Source organism: Ambystoma mexicanum, unplaced genomic scaffold (assembly GCF_040938575.1).
Source record: "Ambystoma mexicanum isolate Mex_15411 unplaced genomic scaffold, UKY_AmexF1_1 Mex_scaf67, whole genome shotgun sequence".
NCBI lineage: Eukaryota > Metazoa > Chordata > Amphibia > Caudata > Ambystomatidae > Ambystoma > Ambystoma mexicanum.
Window position 1 is genome coordinate 667,915 of NW_027182485.1, and position 27,310 is coordinate 695,224.

Below are 27,310 nucleotides of genomic sequence, written 5' to 3' on the forward strand. Positions count from 1 at the left end.
TAGGCAGCCACTTTCAGGGTTGGGGGTAGGTCTTGCCCATTCAAGATGTCTGCAGAGGTGGCGGTGGCTATCCAGGTGGATCACCATACAGGCCTGGGCCCTCTGCTGGGCTCCAGGGAAAGAAGAGGAGGGCAAAGGAGCAAGAGTGAAGAGCCAGGAAGGATGGGGATCAGGCTGGACCCTTCCAGGATTGTTGGGTGTCCTGACCCACGTTTGAGCTATCATGCTGCAACATTTGGTGCTGTGGGCTTAGAAAATCCAAGATGGCCAAAAAGCCCACAAGTGCGCCAGAATCCAGGAGAACCACGCAGTTTGTGCGCACACCCAAAATGGTTACCTAACTTGCCACCCACCAGTGTAAAGAAAGATCTTTGTTAACAAAATCCACTGTTACTGATGTCAAAAAGTTGCTGAAATCGTGACTCATTGGACCACTTTAAAGATTCAACCCTTTTGTGGGGTTCCACATAACCATTTTACTGTAAGGAGCCCCATCAAAACAATGTTAAGCAAGGATTTACTACCATGTAAGAACCATTCCTGTTTGGAATGCATTAATCCAAGAAAAATCCCAAAAATGGTTGCATTACCAGTACTCACCACTATCAGAAAGCCGGCGTTTTAAAACAACACCAGACTTTTCTTTTTGTGTAAAACTGAATAAATGAACCCAAAGCAGGCCAAAGAAAGACTTACTGAGGGGTGGATACAATGTAAAGTTATATTCTGAAGTGACTTGAAGGTTTATAACAAGACTGGCTGAGCTGTGGATTTCAGCAGTTTAAGTAAATTTGGACTGAAAGACACTAAAAATCTAAATGTTTAAAAGAAATGAGTGACCTACTTTTGAGTGTCACATAGGTTGCAATTGTTTAAATGTCATAGTTTTAAACTTAGAATCAGCATTCTAGCTGCATATGTAAAATGGTTAGTTTTATTTGAATGCAGAAAACTGGGTAACTAAAAGTGACGTTAGCTGGGGGCTGGCTTCAGGAACTGAATTCTGCCTACCAGCTACCCCCGACAGGAGTTGAGACTTGCACAACTGCTGTGTTCCCAGGCCTACCTGCCTTTTGCTCTTCCCACCCAAAAGGGATATGACACTTCTCTGATTGAATTACCAAAGGGACTGCTAGAGACTAAACATAGGACCCAGGCAGAGGGTTTATTGAAGTGGCCATAAATGGCTTCCTCTTGAACAAAGGGCCTTCCAGGGCCCAGGCAGATGGTTTATTGCAGGGGTAATAAAAATGGCTTCCTCTTGGCAGAAACTGGGAGGGGGAGAAACTGGAGACAGAGGCTGAGCTTGAAGAAAGTGGAAAGACTGGTTTCTGTACCATGTGACCTGAAAAGACACACCCCTGTAGCCAGAATATGGTTTTAGAAAAAGATGAATAACTCATCGTACGGACTTGTCATAATTATTTAAATGATACCATAATTCTTGTGATTTTTCTGCCCACATTTTAAGAGGTTTTTAGAACCAGTGGCATGATCTGGGGGCAAGCTAGCAGTTAAGAGGGTATTACTTAAAATGTATGCATGTTAAAAGTCTGATACTTCATCAATCAATGCCTGCATGCCTTGCACACATTTGGGTAAATTTGAGTAAGAATCTGATATTGGTAACTTGACCAAAAAGTGAAATATTTGCCATTTCTCAATGCAAGGTCTCAGGAAGAGCAGATTTTGAACAGGGGATACCTCCTGTGATATGTGATGGGTGCATGTAATTTTAAACAAATGTGTACCTGTGCAAATATGTCTTTTGGGTCAAAATATAGATTGTGTGTAATTTGACAGGGGTGGGTTCTCTGTATCATAAACAGACCTCATCATGATGACACTTCATTTCATTCCCCCAATCAAGGGGAAGAGGAGGAAGTGGCCAATGACAAGTGGAGAGGGGTAGGGACTAGGAAGCTAGCCTCTCCACCCATTTTCAAAACACATAAAAGCAGACAGTCAGGACAGATAGGGACATTCAATTCCATTTGCTGCGGAGCATGCTGCCGGACCATACCACATCCAGAGATCCAGACTTCAAATCCATCAATCTCCAGAGAAAGCTGTGCAGAAAGATCCAGAAGCAGTGCTGTACCCAGAGAGCAGAGCTGACCCAGACCACTGTTAGCAGAACCAGAGAGCTGACCCAGATCACTGTGAAGTGCCGAGACCAGTCTAAAACCTGACCAGATCCGTGGCGAGGCCCATTCTATTTCTAAATATATTGTGAGTACCTAGCAGAACTGTGCAGAACCAATCTCTTAGTTAAAATAATATAATTCAATCTATTTTAATCTAAGTAGAACTGCCTAAAAGCTGTCACCTGTCATTTTCTAGCTGCTTGCTGTCACTTGTCACTTTGAACTTTTAAAATTTCAAATCTGAAAAACGACCTTTACCATATCGCTCATATCTCCGTGACCGTTTGTCTTAGAGACTTGCAGTAACTTTCCTCTGAAAGCTGGGAATCTTGGCTTTTTAAGGAAGCTAGAACCGCATTCCTATTCCATACACTTTTGCCGCAATCGCGAAAAACGCACTCGCGAATTTACCGCGATTTGCAAATTTCTCCACGTGTGAAAACAGCAGCTTCCTTGCTAAAAATTCGTTTGCCTCTTAAGAACCATCACTGAATCATTGCTAGAGTGAGCCAGGACTAATATTAACTAGATACCACTCACCCTGAACCTCTAGGGGGAATTAAAAGCATTTTAGCATATTTTTCACTTCATTGCTAGCACATATAAAAGCATTTTGGGCCTGTGTTTCAAACTTCTGTAGTCTAAGCTTGCTGGGGTGAACGGGATTACATTTGATTGCATTTCTGAGAACTGTGTGGATTTCCTTCCATTTCCTTGCATTGCATAAAGGGGGGGAGGGGATTGCCAGAGAAAAGTGATTACATTGTTTTGTTGAAATCATATTGAGTATTTTCTGTATTGCATTTTCATTCAACATTATATCCATCTGAACTTATATAAAGCATTCTCTACCACCTTATTCTTCTGTTTCTATTCACAAGTGTGCTAGTGCCAGACTATCCATTATTGATTACTGCTCAGATTAGGTGTGATATTCAATTATTAAATTATTATAAAGTGTGATATATATATCTATTGTTTAAATTATCAAATAAACCTTTTAACTTGCAAAACAGAACTACTTCTTGGCTCAGTGGGGTCAGGGGGATTCCAAGAGAGGGGTGTTATATAGGGGTAGTCATCCAGAACGCATGAACTGGACCTAAAGATATATCAATAAGGGTTTCCATTCAGTATCCCAGACTAGGCATTGACTTAGCTGTAGTGTTGAATTGAATCCTCTTACAGGATGGGCCAGAGCACAATGGTTTCATGAAATGCTCTTACCTGGTAGAGGGTCGAGTTGAAGGGAGTGGCAGGGGGTTGAGCTAGGGAAAGAGGGGCAGCCCATCAAACCTGTGTCTTCCATATAAGGAAGACGCCTCATGTTGGCTTTTGAAGATACAATCATTACAGGGCGCAGAGACTCTAAATGGAAGAACCCAATGCCATCAGGAAGTACAAACATATGGGAGAGCTTTGCCTTGAAGGCCGACGTAAGGGCCGAGAAGTGAACATAAAAGGGGTTCTTCTCAACAGCAAAGGGTGTGATTGCCGAAAGAGAAAGCTTCTCGACCTGAAGCCAAAAGATGCACTACGGTGTGGCTATTCCTGGGAAGCCGTCTGCGGTGAGATTATAAGGAAAAGTACTGCTCAAACTGGGGTTTGTAGCCACTGTTCCAGTGCTCGGCGGGGTAGCTCATTACATGCATATTTATTTATGTATTTATCTATTTTTTTATTTTTTTATTTATACAGCGCGCAAGCAGCCCAGGGGCATTGAGGCGCTGTTACTTGCAATAACTTAGTTACAGGGTACAGGCATGATAGCGGTTGTTGACACATTATGAATACTACACAACATCATACTGTTGTTACAGATATTGCATTGGGTCGTATATTACAGCTTATGTGACAAGTATTTGTGCTGTTGTGTCGGGCCTTATGTGAAGAGGGTAGCTTTCAGAGTTTTGCGGAAGATGGTGAGCAGGCCTCACCTCGGATATTGGGAGGTAGGGTGTTCCAGTGAGTGGGCGCGAGATAGGGGAAGCTGGATCCGCCCGCTCTGACTCTTTTTACTAGTGGCGCAGAGAGCATGTTGGTGTACGGTGATCTGGTTGGCCTGGTAGTGGAGACGGGGTGTATCCTTTGTGAGAGGTAGGCAGGAGCAGTGAGGTGAATGAACTTGTGGGTCAGTGTCAGGGCTTTGAATACGATCCTTTCCTTTATTGGGAGCCAGTGGGCTAGTTTTCTGGCCTCAGAAATGTGTTCTCTTTTATACCAGAGACCCTTTTAAGTATAAATAGCCACAGATATAAAGTCTCCTGAAAGTGATTTATGCTGTTCCTTATGACCAAGCAATGTAAGGTGTTTCATTAATCCAGCCCCACAGCAGTCGAATGTCCAGCAAAGTCCACTCCACACTTACATTGGGGCTTGACAGCTGTTGCTACAACATTAGCAGCCTTCTTATTTTCACACAATTCAATGTATTGTTTCTAGAAATTTCAAAGTACATGATTTTAGATACTTTGATACATTGTGAAATTAAAATGAGATCATGAGCAAAACAAGCATTTTACAAGAGCTCCCTGTCCTGGCACGGAGAGAAAAGTGGTTTATAGTCAAAAAGTCGAAAAAAAAATGTCGAATGTAAAAAAGTCGAAAAAATATACATATAATAGGAAAAGTCATAATTTCGAAAAAAAAATGTCGAAAAAAAAATTGAAAACCCAAAACACTTTTTTTTACCCAGATAGTAACATTTATTATGGGGGGTGGGTCCCCCCCTCAACCCCCCCCATCCCAAACCCCTACCCCAACCCCCCCCTCCTCCCCATCCCCCCCACCCCCCATAGATATACCTTTAATTATTTTAAAAAAATCTTTAATATAATATTAAATAATTAATTAATTATTTAAAAAACCATCCCAAACCCCTATCCCCAACCCCCCCCCATCCTCCCCATCACCCCCACCCCCCATGGAAATACCTTTAATTATTTTTAAAAAAAAGTTTAATAAAATATTTATTATTAACACATAAAATCGAAAAAAGTCAAAAAAAAGTCGACATTTTTGTTTTTCGACATTTTTGTTTTTCGACTAAATATTTTCGACATTTTTACTTTTGAATATATTGTATTCGAAATTATGACTGGATACCGAGAAAAGTGTGTCCCGTAAAAGCAGATCCATATATATTTCCATTGAAGGAAGAATGTCAAAGCTGCACAAAATAATCCTAACCTTTCTTTCATCTCAGGATGAAATGGCGTGGTTTATTTACAGTTGCATAGTCAGAGTCAAATAGTTGGTCAATCTGTATGTGTTTCATGTCCAACATCAGCACTGCTTCAGAACAGCTTATATTGTGCTAAAGGGAAAATAATAGAGAAACCATGGGTGACAGCTTCACCTCCACCACTCCTCCTTCCTATAAACTGAAGCCCCTCCACAGATGGATTTATGCATGCAAGTATTTCAACCAATAAGTGGTATGCTATAGGAGAATATGTGTTGTTGGATCACTTGGTGCCTCCTCCTACTCTATGTTATAGGATAGTACATGTTTACGTGTTGTTGGATCCCTAGGTGCCTCCCACTATAATGTATAGGAGCATACATGTTGTTGGATCCCTAGGTGCCTCCCACTATATTGTATAGGAATATACATGTTGTTGGATCCCTAGGTGCCTCTTCCTACTGTATGCTATAGGGGAGTATGTGTTTACGTGTTGTTGGATAACTAGGTGCCTCCCACTATAATGTATCAGAGCATACATGTTGTTGGATCCCTAGGTGCCTCCTCCTACTCTATGTTATAGGATAGTACATGTTTACGTGTTGTTGGATCACTAGGTACCTCCTATTCTATACTATAGGAGAATACATGTTGTTGGTCCCTAAGCACCCCCTACTACTCTATTCTATATGGAAATATGTGTTGTTGGATGCCTAGGTGCCTTCTCCTACTCTATGCTATAGGAGAATATGTGTTGTTGGTTCCTTGGTTCCTCCCACTGTATGATATAGGAGAGTATGTGTTGTAGGAGTCCTAAGTGCCTCCTGCTCTATACTATAGGAGAATTCATGTCGTTGGATCCCTATTTGCCTCCTCCTATTCTATGCTATAGAAGAATGTGTGTTGTTGGATCCCTTAGTACCTCCTACTCTATGCTACAGGGAAATACGTGTTGTTGGATCCCTAGGTGCCTCCTCCTACTCTATGCTATAGGGGAGTATGTGTTGTTGGATCCCTAGGAGCCTCATAATCAATGCTATAGTAGAATGTGTGTTGTTGGATCCCTAGGTGCCTCCTCCTACTCTATGCTATAGGAGAATACATGTTGTTCGATCCCTAGTTGCCCCCTTCTACTTTATGCTGTAGAGGAATATGTGTTGGTGTATCCCTAGGTGCCTCATATGCTATGCTATACGAGAATGGATGTTGTTGAATCCCTAGGCACCTCCTACTCTATGCGATAGGCTAATACGTGTTGTTGGATCCCTAGGTGCCTCATACTCTATGCGATAGACTAATACGTGTTGTTGGTTCCTAGGTGCCTCCTACTCTATGCTACAGGAGAATATGTGTTGTTGGTCCCTAGATGCCTCCTACTCTATGCGATAGACTAATACGTGTTGTTGGATCCCTAGGTGCCTCATACTCTATGCTATAGGAAAATATGTGTTGTTGGATCCCTAGGTGCCTCCTACTCTATGATGTAGGAGAATATGTGTTGTTGGATCCCTAGGTGACTCATAATCTATGCTATAAGAGAATCTGTGTTGTTGGATCCCTAGATGCCTGAAATTCTATGCTATAGGAGAATACATGTTTTTGGATCCCTAGGTGCCTCATACTCTATGTCAAAGGTCTTCAAACTTTAAATTGAGGTAAATGGGCAGGGGCAGTTCACAGGGTCAGACTGGAGCTTAAAACTGGCTCAGGCACAAATTTAAAAGTGGCCACAGTTGCAAATGGCAATTTATTACTTTAGTGACAGACTGTTTGAATAGTACCCCAGGGGGTGTTTTTTGTTAAAATGTAAGCAAATTGTGATATTTAAAGTGTATTTATTCAGCAACAAAGGTCAAAACTACTAGCTGCAGAGTGAAGTAACTCATCAAACTGGCCCACATTGGCCAAAAAAGTGGCCATTTTGACCCCAAAAAATTGACCCACACTAGCATTTTGCATTTTTGGTTTGGGTATTGCCCTATTGCCCTATAGGACAGTCAGATCCTTGCGGCTTATCCATAATGGGCGAGGGGGGGCATTGACCCAGTGGCCCTCTCACCCATTATGGAAGAACCGAGGAGCCAGCCCAGTGAAACACTGAGCACTCCCTCAGCTGCTTTTTCCAGCTGAGGGAGTGCTCCTGAGCTAGCTGAACTGTCAAAGGGAAACACGGCTTCCCTTTTCCAGTTCAGTTCCCCAGCTGCACATGCTCACTGAGCCATGCAAGGTTGGGGGCGTTTTGCTTCGCCAGCCTTGCATAGCTCATTGGAAATGCTGGCTGGGGACCTGCATGTCTGTATGTGCAAGGGGGGGGCCCTGCACTTTCTCGCACATACAGACAGAACAGCCATGAGCGGGGCATTTCAGCACCCATGTGCAGGCCCCTGCACGCATGTGCAGGAACCAGGAAGCTCTTGCTTCCCGATTCCTTTCATGATGCAGGAGCTGGAGCACTGGGTGAGAAAACTTCAGGACCAAGCAGAAGGTAAGTTTATGTTAATTCATTTTTTATTTAAATATGTGTATGGATGCGTGTATTCTTGTGTTATGAGTGAGTGTATGGTGATGGGGGCTCGTGTGAATGATAGAGTGATTGCTGTGTGAATGTGTGTGTGTGTTTGTTTTGGTCTGTTGGGCTGATTTTGGCGAGTGGGGGGGCCTTTGTTGCACAATCCCCCTACCCACCTGCCAATATCAGCTCTCCTTCTGAGACGCTGTGGAACCCAGAAGACAGGGATGGCATTTTTTTTTTACTGGACATCTATCATAGATGTCCAGTCAAAAATACCATGCTTTCCCCGTGGTCCCCTCAGTGCCTTGCATACACACATAATCATGTTGATTGTGTTAGGCACTGTGAGGCCCAGGGAAGAGGGATGGTAGCTTTTTACTGGGCATCTATCATAGATGTCCAGTCAAAAATACCATGCTTTCCCCCGTGGTCCCCCCAGTGCCTTGCATACACACATAATGATGTTGATTGTGTTAGGCACTGTGAGGCCCAGGGGAGAGGGATGGTAGCTTTTTACTGGACATCTATCGTAGATGTCCAGTAAAAAATATCATGCCTGCTTTCTGGGTCCTCCAGCGCCAATTGCAAACTGTTTGGCTTTTTGCCCAATTTATTTTTAAGTATGCCCTTAAATGCAACATTTTAACCCATTATTTTAAAACAATTCACGGGGAAACCCCCCCAACCTCCCCTTGATTGGTTTGGGCTCCCTCGCTGCGCTCCGTCGCTAATGCATATCTGGGGGGAAATATTTATGCCCCTCCACTCAAATAATTCACCAGCTGCCACTGGCCATGGACTGTGCTGGGAGCGGGGTGGGGGACCCCAGGGACTGTGGTGGGAGCAGGAGGGGCGGGAGCCATGGGATAGTGGTGGGAGCAGGGTGGGGAGAGTCCAGGGTCAGTGGTGCGGTGGGGAGAACACAGGGACTGGGTAGGAGTGGGATAAAGGAGCACAGAGACTGTGATGGGGCAGGTGGGGGCGCCCACGGACTATACTGGGAGTAGGATGTTATGAAGGTGCGCAATGGTTCATAGCCATTTGGAAATAATTTCCATTTGGCAATTTTGGGGGGCCCAGCCTGCCCACATTTTGCTTGTGGGGGGGCCCAGGCCTAAAAAGACCACTGCTATATGCTATAAGAGAATACGTGTTGTTGGATACCTAGGTGCCTACTCCTACTCTATGCTATGGAAGAATACGTGTTCTTGGTTCCTAGGTCTATAGGAGAATACATGTTGTTGGATCCCTAGGTGCTTGGTTCCCTAGCTGCCTCATACTCTACGCTTTAGGAGAATATATGTTTTTGGATCCCCAGGTACATCCTGCTCTGCTGACTAGGTACTAAGCACCAGTGTCGAATGTCTCTACTTAGCTGTGACTCTAGGCCACTTATCCACCTGACTGCGCCTTTCCCTGATGTGCAGGACTCTCCTGTGAGCTGCCCAGATTGGGCCTCAGGGTGCCTTGTACCATCTGTATCTCATAATTACATGCCACTTAGTGTCTGTTCTAGTGGCCCTGTGAAGCAGGCCTTCATTTGGCACATGTGATACCATTGGCCAGCACCATTGTAATTGCGCCATTTTTAAAGATGCAGTTCTGTGCAGTAGATAGACTCACAATAAGCAACGGAAATGTGGGTGAATGTGGATAACAGAATGGTTTAACGATTAAAGGAAGACATGGAAAAAGGATGTTGTCAACAACAAACCGAGAAAACAGGACAAAATGAAGAGAAAGATGAAAGGAGACACATAACTGTTTGGTGGCTGCTCTTTTCTCTTTTTCTCTTTAGAATTTACTGAATTTTCTTTTATAGAGGCAAAAACAAATCAACAGAGCAATGTAAACTCCCACTGTCCCCGACTATCGCAGCGAGGATTTCCACCTTATCACATGAGTCAAGTCCATTATCCTCTTTCTAGAGACTGAGCTTCAGCGCTTGGACGCAGCACGTCCATGTTGACCTTCCTCCTATCAAACATGCAGCCCCGCTGCTCTAGCTGCGTCCCATGACCTCTGCCTCCTTACCTGGGCAGGTGACATCAGTGGAGTGACTCTGTTCCTCACTGACGTGGTTCTTCACGGTGCAGGTTACGTTCCTGACGACAGACTCGTAGCTCATCTCTACTACCCTGGAAGGGACCAATGAGGGTGTCCCATTCACACTCCAGGAATAGGATGGGTCAGTGCCGTTCTCCATGAGGCAGGACAGCTGAACAGTGGCGTTCAGAAGGCATGTGTAATTCACCTCAGGTGTGGACACAGGGTCTGAAAGGAAAATGTTATAAAGTTTGGTCCTGAGACATTTTGACACAGGATTAATAGTCAAACCTCTATCAGGTGCAGGGCTGAAAGGTCCACGTGTGGCATCTCATAACATTGTGACCATTGACATACTATGAGCAGAGCTCAGCACCCTCTTCTATTTCCACCTATTTATATTGTTTTACTTTTAATATCCCCTCTCGTTCCCTTCATGACTATTTTCTTGTTCTATATTTTCTCTGGTTACATCCTATTCCTATGATTCTCTATTTCATTCTTAATTTCTGATTGGCTGAAACATTCCTCTTGCCTGTTTATCAAATGTAATCTTTCTTCCCCCTGCCTTGGGTGCAAACATATCAAATGCCACCCCTAGACTTATGTTAATGGTCATCAAGCGACTTGGAATGACCCAGTAGAGGGTTGGAATTACCTATCTGAGGGCCAGAGGTAGTTGCACCCCACATGGATCTTCCAGGCACCCCAGCTTTTACACAGCTGTCTGCATGTTGGCTACTTCTTCCAGCCTTGATGACTTTGAGTTGAAAAAACGCTGGCAGGAAATTACAAGGCAGGTATGAAGGGCCGACGAGAAACCAGGTTCTAGGTTTCATCAAGCATTTGTCTCCAGTACCACGGGGTCCCACCACCACCATCCATGTTATTTCAAGAAGAACGTACAAAGCATGACTAACGCCACAAGTGCCTTCTTGCACTTCTGATCCCTGTCCAGAACCTTGTGCCGCTGCGGGTGACATCCCAGAAACCACTGCCGGAAAGGGCAGGTCTTCATATGTTCCTGGCAGACCTGATTCCTTTCTGCACCCAGAGCATCAAGAGAAGTTGGCTTCGAATGGTGGGGGCGTGGCAGGGGAAGGTTTGCCCACCTGCTCTACATCAACTGAACTGCAGTACTTCCAGCTGCAAGGCTGCAGTTGGCAATATGCATCTGTAAGGGAAGGACTTTATGACCTGTTTATTGCTAAAGGTAAATCCAAATTATAATAGGAGTCCACTGCCCCAGCTCCATTCTCCTCTACTCCTCTCTCTTCCTAACATCATGTGCCTTCATATCTTCCTCCTCCTCCTAGCTAAACTCTCTCTACCCTGCCTCAGGCACTCCTCATATGTGTAACCTTTATTTATTTATTTATAAAGCACTCCTTCACCAATGGGGGCATCATGGTGCTGCTGGGACGTACGAAGGAAAGGAAAGAGAAAAAGAGGGGATCGAAATACAAGGTGAGCTAAAACAAAAAGGTCTTCAAGGGGCTGCAAAACAGCAGGTGATCCTGTGTGGCACAGAATCAGCTTAAGAAACCACAATGGTGGTGGTCTAAAAACCTTATTGGAACAGGGCGGTTTTCAGTTGCTTTCTGGGCAATAATGGGTTACTAATTATGCATAGGATACTAAGGAGATTGTTCCAGGCCTGTGCAGCCTGTGTCGGAAAGGAGCGCCCCCTCCTCTTACTCGCTTGCTCCTGGGGCAAGTCAGCCGCATAGTGTCTGCTGACCGTGTAACTCTGCAATCTTTGGACATCGATACATTCCTGAATATATTCTGGTGTTTGTCCATAAAGACATTTATGAACAATGGTGAGTGTTTTAAAGCAGATTCTAGCTTTTACTGGCTACCAATGTAACTCTCTTCTGTGAATTGAGAGGGTTCACTCTAATGATTCCAATCCAGAGTAAGCATTTCGCCAGACAATTCTTGACTGCCTGTCACTCAGAAATTAACTGATCCAATGCACTACTTCTTCAGAGCAGTTGCCAAGGTTTTTTAACCCTTGGAGTAGCTTGCAACGATCCACAATATTGAAGGTTGCTGATGGATCGAACAACATCAGCAGCTACGATTGACTTGCATCTATGAATTTAAGCATTTCAGTCTGAAGATCCAGAAAAGCACACTCTATACCATGGAATGATCTGAATCCTGATTGCTTTGGATGTAGTAAATCGTCACGTTCCAAATGCTGCTGTAATTGCATAGTGACCGCTTTATCAATAATGTTCAACAGAAAAGGCACATTTGTTATTGGTCTATAATTAGTATAAAGTTTGTGATCCAAACCTCCTTTTTTAATCAATGAAGTTACCGTCACCCTTTTCTTTAGTATATTGAGTACTTCATTACTCAGGAATCTGGAATTAAAAAACCAAGAATGGAGTAAAGGGCTCTCTTTTGTCCAGTCTGATTTTAGAAGGGAGACTTTCCCCAAAACATGTGTTAGGTCTCGTTTTCTTCAAAATGTTCTCCATAATTTCATTGAATACTGGTTTAAATGAAAAAGACCCATTGGCCTGCTGGACCGTTTCCTACCTCAACTGAGCACCACCACTATAGTGTGGGTTTTCCATATTCTTCCTGATGTTATCATGAGCTGTTTTGATCTCCTCCCTTAGGGCCTTCTGAACGGCTTCACAGGCTGTTGTTTGGGGAATACATTGATCTAATTGGGCCCTGGGTTTCTCTAAATCTCTAAAAATGTGAAAGACCTTTTTAGAATCGTTGTTAGAATTTATAATCTGGTTGTCGTAAAAGTGTTTTTTAGCAAGTATAATTTCATTACGGTATAGTTTATCAAGTGACTTCCAGATGGTTTTATTCTCTTGTGTCTGTTCTTTTTCCCACACTCTCTCTGCCCTTCTTCCTTCTTGTTTACAAGCAGCAAAGGCTGGGGTGAACCATTTCTTGTTATTGGTCTTTTCCCTGATATGTTTTAGATTTAAGTGGAGCGACCCGATCCAGCAGATTAGTAAAGGTCTCCTCATATGCTGCAGCCAATATATGAGGCAGATCCTCTGCTGATGTATTGCTCATTAACACGGCCATGCAGTCCCTTACGACACTACAAAGCACATTGTTATAGTTCCTGATTGTAACTTCCGTTAGGACGTTCCTCTTACTTATCATGGGCACAGGTATTGTCATGTAAAATGAGATCAAGGAATGGTCTGACCAGATACATGGCTGGATGTATAGGGGGCTTTACCACAACCCAATCCAAGGCATTAGCCAAATTATCTGGGTTCTTTATTAGATATTTGGAATGTATGATTCTTGAACAGCTGTTCCAGCTCGATGACTTCGGGGTCCAATGGATTTCCACACCACCTGTTAAAATCTCCCAATACTATGGTAGAGCAATTAGGTTTGTACAGCGTCGCCAGGATTGCTGAGATCTCCTCATAGAACTCTGGCGTTTCTCGTGGCGGTCGATATATTAGCATAATGTTCAAGCAGTTATTAGGAGTAGGCTTAGCCTTTAATAACATCACTTCACAGCCCCCACAAACAATAGGAGACCTAAACAAGTTTAACTCTTGTTTAGCCAATATGGCAACTCCCCCCCACCCCCCCTTACAGTGCTCTCGGTTTTGGCTGAAGAATGTATAACCTTCCGGTGTGGTTAAAGCAATATTAGGGCCACTTGAGTGTTTCATCCAGGTTTCCATAAAACACATAATGTCCACCTTATTATCTATAATATAATCCCGTATCTCTGTGGATTGTTTGTCCAGCGACGAGTATTGAGTAGGGACATTTTAATAGTGCCAGTTTGATTTTTTTTGTGAGATTTTTTCGGATATGCCATGTACTTAAAGGCTCATGTTACTGGTGTGTCTTTAGTATTAGGAATATCCGGTAATGCAGGAGCTGTCTCTATGAATTCCATATGAGCAGGTTTTTGTGTATCTATAATACTAGGACATGTCTGTAGTGTTTTACGCTGCAATATTAAGGGAGATACAATTGCATCTTGCACTATGTCTGGTCTGGTTTCAGGGCTCGTGGACATTATTGTTGGTACAATTGCATAATCCATGTTGAGATATTTTATAATAATATCTGCTCTTCGCACTTTCTGGTTAAGAAGTAGCGCTTCCATGGATGCATACATATTGTTATTACAAGTTAACTAAACTCGTCCTGGCCACAGCACAAGCCGCCAGGGAGTGAGCGCCAACATGTTTGACACAGACATGCGCAGACTTGCTTAGCCCTGACGTGCCAGTGCTGCCTCGCCTGACCCAAGTAATTATCTACACGCAGTGGGGCTACAAACATTACCAAGCTCCAAACACAGTTTTAGAGATTCAAAATGTAGCAAAAATGTAATTTATAACAGCACACAACTACTAAAATGCTATAAATCGAGTTTAGAAGATTTTTTTAAAAATGTATCTAATATGCCTAAAACAGTTCTCAATTAAAATTGATCACAGGAATGAAGCCTGGATGGATTAAGGTGGCCTAGTGCAAAGAACAATACAATTATTAGCTATATATTAATCTGTCGATCAGAGTAAAGGTGAGCCGGTAAGTAAGGCAGAACTTTACGAAGGACTTTGAGCTGAAAATATACCGACTGGCAGACTGCGCTGACCTGAGGCTCCAAGGATAATGAGTACAATTTTACACATAGATTCTTCACAACTTGCACAGGCTGCGGTAGAAGGCCAAGGGAAGAGGGCTAGCGACTGGGCCCACAACCAGCACCTCAGATTTATTGCCATTCAGGAGGAGCCAATTATAGCTCATCCAGATGTTGATCGCTGATAGACAAGTATGACAGTGAGGCTCTGTTGCTGCTGTAACAGATCCAGATGGACCAGTATTTGGGTGTCATCCACATATTAACAGCACTTAAAACATAGCTCTCAACTCACACGCTTTTGGCGGGTGTCACCCGCCTTGTAAAGGGCTGACTCACCCGCCAAGCCTCCTGCACGCCCATACATTCCAATGGGCGTCTCACCCGCCAAAAAGAAAATCGGGTGATTTCACCCGCCTTTGCAACACAAATGATTGAGAGCTATGCTTAAAACCAAAAGAATGAAAAAACAAGTTCAGAGGCTCGATATAGATATTAAAAAGCAGGGGAGAGAGAGCCGACCCCTGTGGAACCCCACAGGAGATAAGCGAGGGGGCCGAGTAGAAAGGGGAAAGAAGGGGGGATTTTGAACAGTTAGTCAGAAAGGAGTGAAACCAAGCAAGCACCAGGCCTGAGATGCCCGCCAAGACCAGCCTGTCCATCAGTAGAGAATGATCGATTGTGTCGAAGGCAGCCGACAGGTCTAACAGTATCAGCGCCCTAACACGACCATGATCCACCATCCGGGCCAGGTCGTCCACGACGGACTCCAACACAGACCTTGTGCCTCTGCTTGGACGGAAACCGGATTATACAGGATCCATAAAACCAGAGTTTTCCAAGAAGGAGCGAAGTAAAGGCATCACCAAAGATTCAAGAAGTTTCATGAAAAAAGGAAGAGGAGAAATGGGATGGAATTAGGACAGAACCGTCGAATCCACAGAGGGCTTTATAAGCAGATGGATCACCATAGAGTGCTTAAAAGGAGAAGGAATACGACTGTCAGACAAAGAACTATTGACTGCAGATGACACCCAATAACTGATCGAGGGAATTAACCTCTTCAAGAGGCAAAGGGGAATAGGATGAGCAGGAGAGGCGGATGTGAGGGCATTAGAGGCCCTCAAGATGTCCTCCACACTAGAAACTGTGAAATGTACCCAGGAGTGAGAGGGGACAGGTAGGCTGCCGGGGGCTACCACTACCGATGATGCCAAGCAGTCGCACAAAACCTGGGACATGTCAACCGAGGTAACAGCGGTATAAGAAAACAACGATTGCACCAGCCTAAAAAGCTCCCTGGGCTGGTCCACAGCAGACATCACCCACCCGTGATGAAACCTTATATATTCTAGGTGTGCTGTTGTGTAATGTGCATGTGTTATAATGAAGGATGCTCGGGAGATCAGGGAAGCTGGTATGAAGTTCCTTTATTCAGTTACATTGGTAAGATCTCATGTAAGCTCCATAGAGACTCATAGCAGACTCACTGGCACCCACCGCCCAGGCTCTCTCCCTTCAACTGCCTGGCTAAGGAAGCCTCTTCATGCACAAACATTCTAACATTCACACAACATTCTCTCATGAGGTCACACATACACACCAGGCATCCAGCAACCAGGGGAGGGAGATGTAATACACAATATAACAGACCCCCCTTCTATGGTAAACAAAATACGATGTACATTCACTCATACCAGAAACAACCCACAAAAATATAGATGTTCCACACTCAAAATCACACACCCTTCCCTTTATGAAATAAATTATCATCAAGACGGGGTTGCTCAACATTAAAATAAACGGGCAGATGGAAAACACACCACACCAATACATCCAACTACTCCCAGAGGGAAAGCAAAATAGAGCAACCAGTCCTAAAATGGTGGCCAGTCAAAATAGGGCAAGCAGAAATAAAGCAAAGTCCCAGTAAAAGATGGGTGTAGACACTGTGTTCCATGGTTGCATTGCAACTAAACTCCGGATGGAAATACAGCATGTACTCTCTGATAGGAGCATCCTCTACACCAGAAGATACTCTGACCTAAACCTAACCATGGAGAGGTAACAATGAAATCTCCCTACTTGCAGATGTTCCCATGTATACGAGCATAACCAACATCTTCTGTTAGGAGTAAACAGCACTAAAAAGAACAATATGCTCTCTGCGTGGAGCTAATAATACTGATACACGTACACAAGATGTAGGGGAAATAACCACTATGTTGACATGTACCCCTTAAATGCTGGGATTACTCCAGTGTTTCATGTGGTATACAATGCCCAGACACAAAAACAGTCTGTTAGCCAGGAAACCTTTAGGTAAACAGCAAAATCTCCTACCTTATTCCTGAACACAACTGGTGAGAGGCTAAAAGTTTCAAAATTGTGCTGAAATAACTTGTTGTCAAACGAGGTGTTCGACCCGGAACCAATGGGTAATTCCTGGTTTTATTTATGGTCTCACTGATGAGGCCCAACAAGGCTGAAACATGTCCAGGCATGCGTGTGGTCTCGTGCAGAGGGATGTGACCTAGCAGTTCAGCCTGGACTGCCTCTTTTGGGGTGGTACCAAGCCTGATTTGCATATGGTCTTTCCCCTTCTGTAATGGATTGGTAGACAAAGAATGATGGTCTGGAGGGTTGCCCATAGCTATGCCAGAGGTTAAGATTCATTCTAAACCTTTCAGACATCACCTCTTTGCTTTTGCTCATTTACCAACACCACCTGTTGGCAAGTCCAAAACAATTGCACGTCACACGTGTGTGACAAAACATCAACTTGTGCACAACAACTTGACTGACAGGGACCCGGTGGGTGTTTCCCTGTTTCATTTTCCTCCACCACTAGCTGGAAAGTCTCAAAATAATTTCAACATTTTGAAGGGAGATGGAGGCCATACTCAAAATGACAAGCTCAGATTTACCAAAATAGGGGCAAATTGCCAAAAACTACAAACACAGACACACAGATGGTACATCAAACACTAAAGGGAAATGCAACGTGCTAACTACTCTGACAAAAGGCTACCCAAAAACGTTTTGCCAAAAAATAAAAACCCCAAAAAATAAAAACACTTTGAAGTAAAATGCAATAGTGTAATGTCGTCGTGCCATGGCCATAAACATGATAAGGAGCGTTAAAGCAATACCACTCATTAAACTATCATTCCCCACACAACCATTCTTGCAATATCTTCATTTCCATCCACTTACAAGAATTAAATGAGCATTTAAATGCAATGTATGAGTTTTAGTCCCTCAATGTCCTTGCTGCATTAAGCAGCGCTAGAATCTGAAAATCCTCAAAATGTTATGACTGCTTAGAAACATTCATATGCTAACATGGCACTTGCACTGCAGCCAAACATGCACATAACTAGAACATATAGGGCCTCATCAGGAGTTGGGCGGTAGCCCTTAAACCCGGCGGTAACGGAATTAGCGCCGCCAATACTGTACCAGCGCTATTACAGCCTTCAGCCAGCACTAATAGCGCTGACAACACAAAGCGCAATTACAGCCATATCACAAGTGCATGTACGTTGTATTAGTGTCAAAAACCGGCGTTACTACAGCCGAGAAATACCTCCAGCTTCCAGCGAGAGGTAAATGAACCAGGGTGCAAGAAATGAAGCCACAGACGCAAACAGTGCACACCATAGGGCTACATAAAACACACCCAGGCCCCAAAAACTTTTTCCAACACCATGCTGCCATTATTTGCTGCAAGCTAGGACAGGCAGCTGCTCATGCTGTGCCTGGACCTTGAGATGCAGGCCAACCAGGCCAGGGCACAGGGAGTAAAGGGGAGGGAATGAGGAGGAGGAGGAGAACGGTCAAAGCAACGTGAGCACCCATCCCCATGGTCAGGCCATCACCCTGTGCCCACAGCGACACCCAGTTGGTTACTGTGTAGTGCCTAAACAAGGAGACCATCACCGAGCTGCTTGCCACAATCCAGGAAGACATAAGAAGGAGGATCAATATCTGGATAGCTGAGCCCCTACTGGTGAAGCTGGTAGCAGCCCTGCAGTTTCTGGGGACAGACACCTTCCAGCACTCTGTGGGCATGATGCACGGCAAGGCACATCCCACATTCTATGCAGTCCTGGCTAGGTGCTAGATGCCCTTGTGTGCCATGTAAACCAACACATTGCACTGCCCACCACCCAGGCCCAGGTCAACAACATGAAGGCAAGGTTCTATGCCACTGCACAACTGCCTAATGTCATAGCAGCCATTGACTGAACCCATGTTGCGTTGGTGGTGCCCCAGGCCCATGATACCGTATACTTGAACCGGAAGCACTACCACTCCCTCAAAGTGCAGGTGACTTGTGGCGCTGACCTCATCATCACCCACTGCTGTGTCCACTACCCAGGTTCCACTAATGACTGCATGGTCATACGCAACAGCACACTGCTAGGATACATGGAGAGGCACAGAGGACAACAGACCTGGATAGTGGGTGACTACAATCCCTGCCACATATGCACAGTGAAGCACCAGACCAAAAGGGGAGGATGGCAACACTGAAACACAGCATGGTATGACAAGTGGATGCACTGGCAGCACCCGGGTAGCACCGGCACCAACAACAGGGGGCATTCAAGGGAGCATGCCCACATCGGACACACCTGGACACATACACTGAAGTACACACACTGCTGCCATCACAATGACACATTTGACCACATGTACCACAATGCATCAGGAATGCGGCACAGCTCAGATCCACACAGCAGCACCCAACAGCAGGCCCACCCGTGCCACAGTCATGTGCCCATGTGCAGTCACCTGAGACACGCCACTGAACACCTGCCACATCACCACATGGTGCATGTGCAGGAAAAGGTATGCATGTCACCATTCACAAAGGCTGCACAGGTATCACACATACACATTGCATGGGCAGGATGCACACATGCATGCACACGGCTAACAATGCCCAGATACATTGTGATAGCATACTCATGGATGAGACAATTGACTATGTCTGTAAGCCGCCCCATGCAGGTGACTCTGGATATCAGCAGCTGGTGTGGCTGATGACCCCTGTGCATGATCCACATACACCGCACAAGACCATCTACAACCATGCCCAGAGCCGGAACCGTGTATGCATTGAGCGCACTTTGGTCTCCTCAAGGCACGATTCCGTTGCTTGGATCGCACTGGTGGAGCCCTAATGTATGCCCCTAACAAAGTTGGGAAAATTGTTCTGGTGTGTGCAATGCTACATAACATTTGCTTGAGGTGTAAAGTGCCACTACCCCCCGACGCAGACATGTCACACCCAGAGGAAGACGCAGATGAACAGCATGAAGCAGGAGCCAGAGCAGACACTCCCAGTGATGATATGAGGGAAAGGAGACTGGCCCGGCAGGCACTAATAGACAATTTCTTCTAGTACAATCCCCTGCCTTAGTCCACTTCCAGCACTGTGAATAAAGTGCACATGAACACAATCAGGAATGCCCGCGCATTAATGATCTTATCTTATATCATCAGCACCTGTAAAGCGCAGCGTGCACCCAGAGGCATCATGTTGCTGAAGATACCGAGGTGAAGTTAACCAAGGACAGAGGCTAAAAGAGAAAGGTTTTCAAAGCCCGATGGAAGCCAAGATAATCTTTGATAGTACGAAGACAGAGGAGAAGAAGATTCCAAGCCGAGCAGCCGCCACCAAGAAGGCACGACCACCCACCCGCTCAAGACTACCCCGAAGGAGCTGATTAATCTTCAAAGATTTTGAACGAAGAGGCCTGGCAGGTATGTAAATGCAGAACTTGGCTTGAAGGAACTCAGCTCCAATTTTATGCAAAGCCTTGTGAACCAGATTGATTTTAATTTAATGCGCTGCTCAACAGGGAGCCAATGGAGCTGGCGCAAGAACTGAGTCGTATGGGCACGAAACGGAGAATGGAGGACTGCTCTCATGGCCATATTCTGCAGCAGCTGAAGATGCTGGAGCAGATGCCGCAGAATAGCAAGATATAGGGCATTACAGTAATCAATATTACTGATGACTAGGGAAGAAACAACCGCAGAATGGAAGTTCACAGGGATGAACGGAAGTAATTTCCGAAGAGTCCAGAGCTTAAAGTGCGCCTTTTGGCAGACGAGAGAGACCTGCTCGGCCATAGAAAGAGAAGCCGATATTTTGACCCCTACGTCCTTCACTGAGGAAACCGGGAGGGGAAAGGGAACAAGGCTCTCAGGCAAGAACTCAGGAGTCCAGAACATTGAGGGCGATGTAGTGCCCACCACCAACACCTCGGTTTTCTCCCCGTTCAATTTAAGCCAATTTAAGGCCATCCAATCACCAACTGCTTTAAGACAGTTCCTCAGCTGACCCGCAGTCTCAGGTTGAGTTAGATCCAGCCACACAATCATTTCTTCTTTTTTTTTGACCATTTATTTATTGGGAAACACATCAGAGTACAAGGGTGCATGGCAACTTATTAATACTTATACAGACGCAAATAATACATCACAGGTGCAGTAGTTCAGTCAGAGACATCATTATACGCCACATTTAGACCTGCACATCCAAACCCACAACGTTGTTTTACTGAGGTGGTCACATTTCAGTCCTCGGAGTGGTTGGACAGATATGTACGAAACTCAGTCCATATGTTCTTGGGTCGGGAATGCAAGGCCAGTGAGTTCACATGTTCCTCCTTGCATGTTTGAGTCCAGGTGAGTGCTGCCAGCCACATTTTGAAGTTAGGAGGGGATTTCTGCTTCCAATGTTGGAGTATACATCTCTTGGCTACCACACACCTTATGTTTAAGAAAGCTAACATGTTTTTGTTCACAGTGATATTCCATCTACCTAATAGGACACCCAGTGGTTCACATTCAATGGGAGACCCAACAATTCCAGTGAGCGCTTGTAAAACTGTGTTCCAGAAGCTCTGGAGCTTAGTGCAGGACCAAAACATATTTACATGGTCAGCCTCTTCAGATTGGCATCGAGGGCAGGTGTGTAGTAATTGTCGGGCAAATCGGTTAAGTCTTTGAGGGGTATAATACGACCTATTCAGCAATTTATACTGTATACAGCAAAATCTGAAATTAAGGGAGACAGTACGTGTGTACTGTTCAGCTGAGAAGTCTAGGTCTAGCTCCCTCGCCCATTTAGCACCTACACTGGCCGGTAAGTCCGGGCTTTTATTCAACATCATTTTATACATAGAGGAAACAATCCCATGAGCACTGTATGCATTAGTAATGTATTGCAGTTCCTGGCTTTCAGAGGGCTCAGCTGGAAAGCATGGCCATAGAGAGCGTCCTCTTTCCCTGACTCCCAGTAGCTGTTGATCTTGTGCTCAGCTGGCACAGGATCTGGCGCATAGGTGTTCTTTGCTGGGATTCCTCGGTTGGTGTAGTGGAACGGGAAGGGATTGAGCCTCCCCCTGGAGCTGTTGTCATTAGAGCTCATTGCTCTGATGGATGGCTTCTGCAAGGGTTGAGACACCCTCCTTCATTTCCCTCATCCTTTGGCTGAATGCCTTCAGTGCAACAGTGCTGGAGGTAGTGACCCTCCGGGTCCTGGCATTGTCCCGCGCCATCCTGCGTGTTACACCCTGGATTGCGTCACATATCACCTCTGAATGCCCCAAATGGGTGTGGCCAATGGCCTACATCTCCCCTTGGCACTGTGCCATATCCCCCAGTCTCTGCATCAACATGCCCAATGTAGCCGTAGGCTGTGGTGGTGAGGGGGGTGCGTTGTCAGGGTGGGCTTGCAACAGGTGAGTCAATGGAGGGTGTGTCTATGTCCAGTTGGGGTGTTTGCAAACTGCAGCGGTATGATGGGCTCTCCATTGTGGTGGAGGGCTGCTGGGGCAGACTGCGCCCAGGGGTTGCAGGCACTGGCGCATGATCAGACTCACTGCTGCTGTCTTCCTGTGCCTCCAATGTCACAGGACTTGTTGGCGTGTCCTCCGTAGGGGTGTCTACAGTGGCAGAGGTGTTGTCACATGGAATTGTGGTGCTCCTGGAGGGCTGGAAGGGGGGTGTGGACCTGCTCTTGCTGTGAGGCGGAGTGGCTTGCAGTGTCTTCCGCCTATGTGTGGCGTGTCTGCCCGTTTTCAGGGTGTTAGTGGTGGGGGTGTCTGTGTGGCATGACGGCACACTCACAGATGGGCCAGCCACCTCTTTGTTCTCCAACGCCTCTGGTGTTGCTTGTGTGCCTGTAGAGGACATAGGTGTTGGCGTTAGGTCTCATTCCCCCACGTGTGTTGGTATGCATGGCATTCAATACACGGTGATGAGTGGGGCCCCCAGGCTATTGAGCTGATGAGCAGGCCTTGTCATGGGCATTTGCAAGTGGATTCACAATGATGGAGACGGGTGCAGGAATGGAGGGACACATAGGTGGTTTGTATTCGGCCAGTGTGGGGATGGCAAGATGCCGTGCTGGGGCATCTGTTATCTGGCTTGCATGCTTCTGATACCCATGCATCCACATTGCCTCCACAGGTGATATTTGAATGGGGGTCGGGGGCCGTCGGTTACATGGCACTGGCAGGTCCCTATGGGGCACTGCTGTGTTCTCACTGTGGGTGTGTGATGCATGGCACTTGGATGAGTCCCTTGGCTGGCCTCACCACTGCTCTAACTCACAGGGGTGGCCTTGGTGCACTGGCACGTGAATGCTGCTGTAGGTAGCTGATGTGGCACCCACTCACTGCACCCTGTTGCAATGCCTGGCTCATGGGTCTGTCCACTGGGGCATCTTGTGCTAGGCTGTCATTGTTGCATGCACATGTTTTGGGGGGTTGACTCACCTTCTGCCTCCTGGCTGCCGGCACCTGCCTCCGCACCTCGAATGCCCTGGAAGGCCTCTCTGTCCAACACAGAGCTGCACTTGTCCTCCCATGCCGTTAGTGCAAGTGATGGCACAGTCCCTCCACCAGTGGCCATGCTCTCCTGCCAGTGCTGGGACAGCAGTCCTCCGGCCCGGACCTGCAGGTCATTACAGTGTTTCCTACTGTCTTCGCTGTCCCAGTGGACGCTGGACACTACTGTGAATTTCTGGCTAACCATGTGCCAGATGGCTGTGCATCGCTGTGCAGAGGTTTTCCGCTGTCTCGACCCATATAGCTCGCCGTGGTGTCCATCTAATCGGCAAGCACCCCCTCACTAAATGTGGGCTTTCTGATATGATCTTGGGCAGCCATCCCCCTAACCCTCTCATGAGACATTCTAGCTGGTTTGCAGGTGTGGATGGCTGCAGGAAGCTCTGATATTTAATGGATTATGATTTTCAAAATGGCTACTGCAGTTTCTACTGCTGATTGCACTGTCAATTGGCGGTCGCACTATTAGCGCTGCATTTTTCGGCAGTAGCCTATCTTTCGGTGCTATTTCTGTCGGGCGCCATTAGCGTTACCGCCGGGGCCCAATGCGCGTGCTCATATTGTTGTGATGTGCCACTATTTGTGCCATGGGTCACTACGGTAACAGCGGAAATAGCGCCTGCTTACCGCCCAACTCCTATGAGGAGCTTTTTGCACCATGGATCACGGCAGTAACACTATTTCCACTCGGCAGAAATAGCGCCCGCTTACCGCCCAACTACTGTGGTACCATAATATCAAGAGAGTATGAGAATAGAAAAGAAATCACTAAAGAAAGATCCCAGGAGAGAGGCATTATACAAGGGGATCAAGTACCAGGTAATCTAATCAAAGGTGAATTGAGAGACTATAAAACAAGAGACAAGAGTGTGCAAAAGCATGTAAAGACTCACTGGCCACAACATATCCTTTTATTTAAAAACTGTTTTTTTTTATTTCAACTCAGAAACAAACAACACATGTATCACAATAAAACGACCACACCAACCCTTACCCTCCACCCCTTTTGGAAAAATGTGCAGTAGTGCTATTAGCGTGCATTTTTTGGTGGTTGCCCATCTTTCAGTGCTATTTCCACCAGGTGCAATTAGCGTTAACGCCGGGGCCCGATGCGCGTGCTTGTGTTGTTGGGATGCAGCGCTATTTTCACCACAGGTCACAGCGGTAACGCAATTCCTGCTGGCGCAAATAGCGCTCGCTTACTGCCTAACTCCTGATGAGGCCCATAGAATTGTGATAGATGAGGGAGTACTAAAAGTCCTTGTTGCACGTGGCGACTTTAAAGCTGCACTGCCTCAAAGAGGTTAAACACTAATGCAGTGAGAGCAACTAACCGTAGCCACAGTAAAGCTGGAGCATTCATACTGGTAAATACCTCCACAAGCGTACATTTGCACCTGAAATTGCAATTAGGCTAAGATGTGACATAGCATCCAAAAATCCAGATGAACCGGTTCTTTATAGACAAGATGATACTATATTACTGGCTGAGTGCTTGCATTGCCAGGTGAAAACACAACTTCAACTTTAAATATGTTAACGGATGCAAGCCCAGTACGGTCTTTGTGTCAGGCAGCTCAGGCAGCTGCCTGACATCAGTCAGACTCTAGGGGGCGCCACACCAGCAGTCCGCGTCCTGCAAGCCAGGCCAGGCACATAGATTTTTAAAATGTTAAGATACGAAACCAACGTTTATTCTAGCAGTGCTAGAATACACATTAGCACGGACACTGCTGCAGGCTGCAGCCTCGGCCCTCAGGCAGGGCAGAGCATTGTCAAATAAATTAGCAACATGTGTTGCTTTATTGCTTCCCCCTGACCTCGGGCCCCGGATGGCGCTGGTGGCGCCAGCCAAGCCCATGGGCGCACGTGCGGTGTACCCTCCTCCAGGCTATGCACGCGCAGTGATACGATTGATTGGGGCTGGCTGGCATTACAGAAAAGAGGCGAGTGGGTGCGCAGCAGGTAAGTGTGCAGCAGTGGTTAAACAGGGGGCCCCCCATGGTGCAGGGTCCCCATGTAATCATCACTGACACTGTGCTGTGCTCTCAGTCAGAGGGAGTGAGCTGACCGAGGACTTGTTGCCCACGGAGCTCGGCCTCCTGTGCCGCAAGGAGGTGCTCAACCTGAGCAGCAATCACTTCACCTGCATCCTGGGGGCTCTGCTACAGCTGAAGGGGCTGCATTCTCTGAGCTTGGGTGGGAACCGACTGAAGAGCATCCCGGTGGAGATCGAGGGCCTCACCAGGTACATGCCTGCAGGCACTGGGTAAAGCTTCTCAGCAGGTGGGGCGTAGACGGTAGTGTTCGTAGAAAACACAAGCTCAGGCCGAGATTTAGGGTCTCGCCGCAGATACCGGAGGCGAGTAAGAAGGTGGTACGATGTGTAGGAATTAATGTGTGTTGCAAGGCTCTATTGGTGTGTGGATATTGGGGGCCTTTTATGTAGGGTTGCCAGGCTTCTCCTATGTCAGTAGAAATGCGATTTTGTAATGACTTGCATTACATTCTTATCTTAATATCCTTGTACACAGTGCCACATTGCCACCATAGACGTCTTAAAGCACCTTGGACTGCCCGCAGAGTGGTGTATTTTGCCCTCTCCAGGGGTATCCTGCGAAAAGAACAATTAGCAAGGAGACGATAAGAGGGCGGGGAATAGGAGCCTCAAACATAGAAGTGATGCAGCAGGGAAACCATTGTTTTGTTTTGTGTCAACATGGGTGCATGTCAGTCCTGTTAGGTGGACAATAGTTATAACATTTTGAAAGAATGAATGTCTGTCAATGTGCTCTGATGGTTGTATTGGGTTTTCATGGCAGATTTGGAAATTGGAATACCGTGTTATTTTTGGCTGCATGATGGCTTCTAGAACGTGCCTGGCAAATCATAGAAATTCTTAGTTTGTTGCCCTTTAAATTTGACAGCGGGCGGGCTTCAAAATGTTTCCTTAAAGCGGACATGTCAAGAGTTGGTGAATGCTGTTGTATAAACAAAAAGGTAGGGATTTAATGTTTGATTATGCTCGCAGCAGGTGACTATGCTCTGGAGTCACTCACCTTGTGCCCCTCATGAGTTTGTGCTGACAGCCAAGTGGGGCAATTTATAAGAGATGGCTCATTTAACAAGCCATTGTTTTAATACAGTATGTGCAGTTGGGCTTAGAATTTTAGTGTTAAGAACTGAACGTTATGTGTGGCATTTTCATTCACCAGGCCACACATGTCAGCTGATCAAACCTATGCAAAAGAGAATTAACGTGGCACACAGAAAAGTTGCGAACTATTTTCTTTATTTTCATGTCTCTTTGACACACCAAAACGTTTTTTGGTATATCACTTTTAGTTACATATGCGGCATGCCAGGGAAGGCATGAGCCTGTGTGCCCCCATGATACCAAAACAAATGATTATATAGTCACACAGCAACCAGAGCTGCCAAACTGGACAGATTGCACAGGCACTCCCCCAGTGGGCTCAGCAATAGGTCAAAGGTGACCTGTCCCACACATTTTCCAGGGCTGTCTGTCCACAATATATAAACAATAGGCAACAGCTTCCAGGTGCTAAGAAATGGCTAAGCACATTAGGCTCTAACTCCATTTTGCTCCCATGGATTTAAGTGACATTCACAGTGGCCCACCATATGTGGTCTATAACTGCATTTTATGGTTACAATAAAAGTAAAAATTCAGCAAAAAAGTTAATTGGCAAAAAGTGTATTTTGGCAAAAAATGTCAGGAAAATTTCATAGATCCATCCGGAATACCGCGGTGGATTTTATTATTCGGTGGGACAACGACAATAGCCCTAGTTCAGGACTTATGGCTAGTCCATGATCATCTTTGTCTTGCCCAGGAGAGAATGTTTAACTCGGCGATTGATGGAGCCCTTACATGAAACATGTAAAGATTCTCCTAGAAAAATGCAAAAATGGTTT

General features: G+C 45.8%; 1 protein-coding gene across 1 annotated transcript in view; it reads right to left on the bottom strand.

Annotated features, from left to right (window-relative positions):
* LOC138562812 (uncharacterized) overlaps positions 1-27,310 on the bottom strand; it is an 850,591-nt gene that overhangs the window by 354,080 nt on the left and 469,201 nt on the right. Inside the window, exon 3 of the mRNA XM_069642789.1 lies at positions 9,878-10,117. Within this exon, the coding sequence (XP_069498890.1) occupies positions 9,878-10,117 (240 nt within the window). The remainder of the gene's footprint in view (positions 1-9,877; positions 10,118-27,310) is intronic.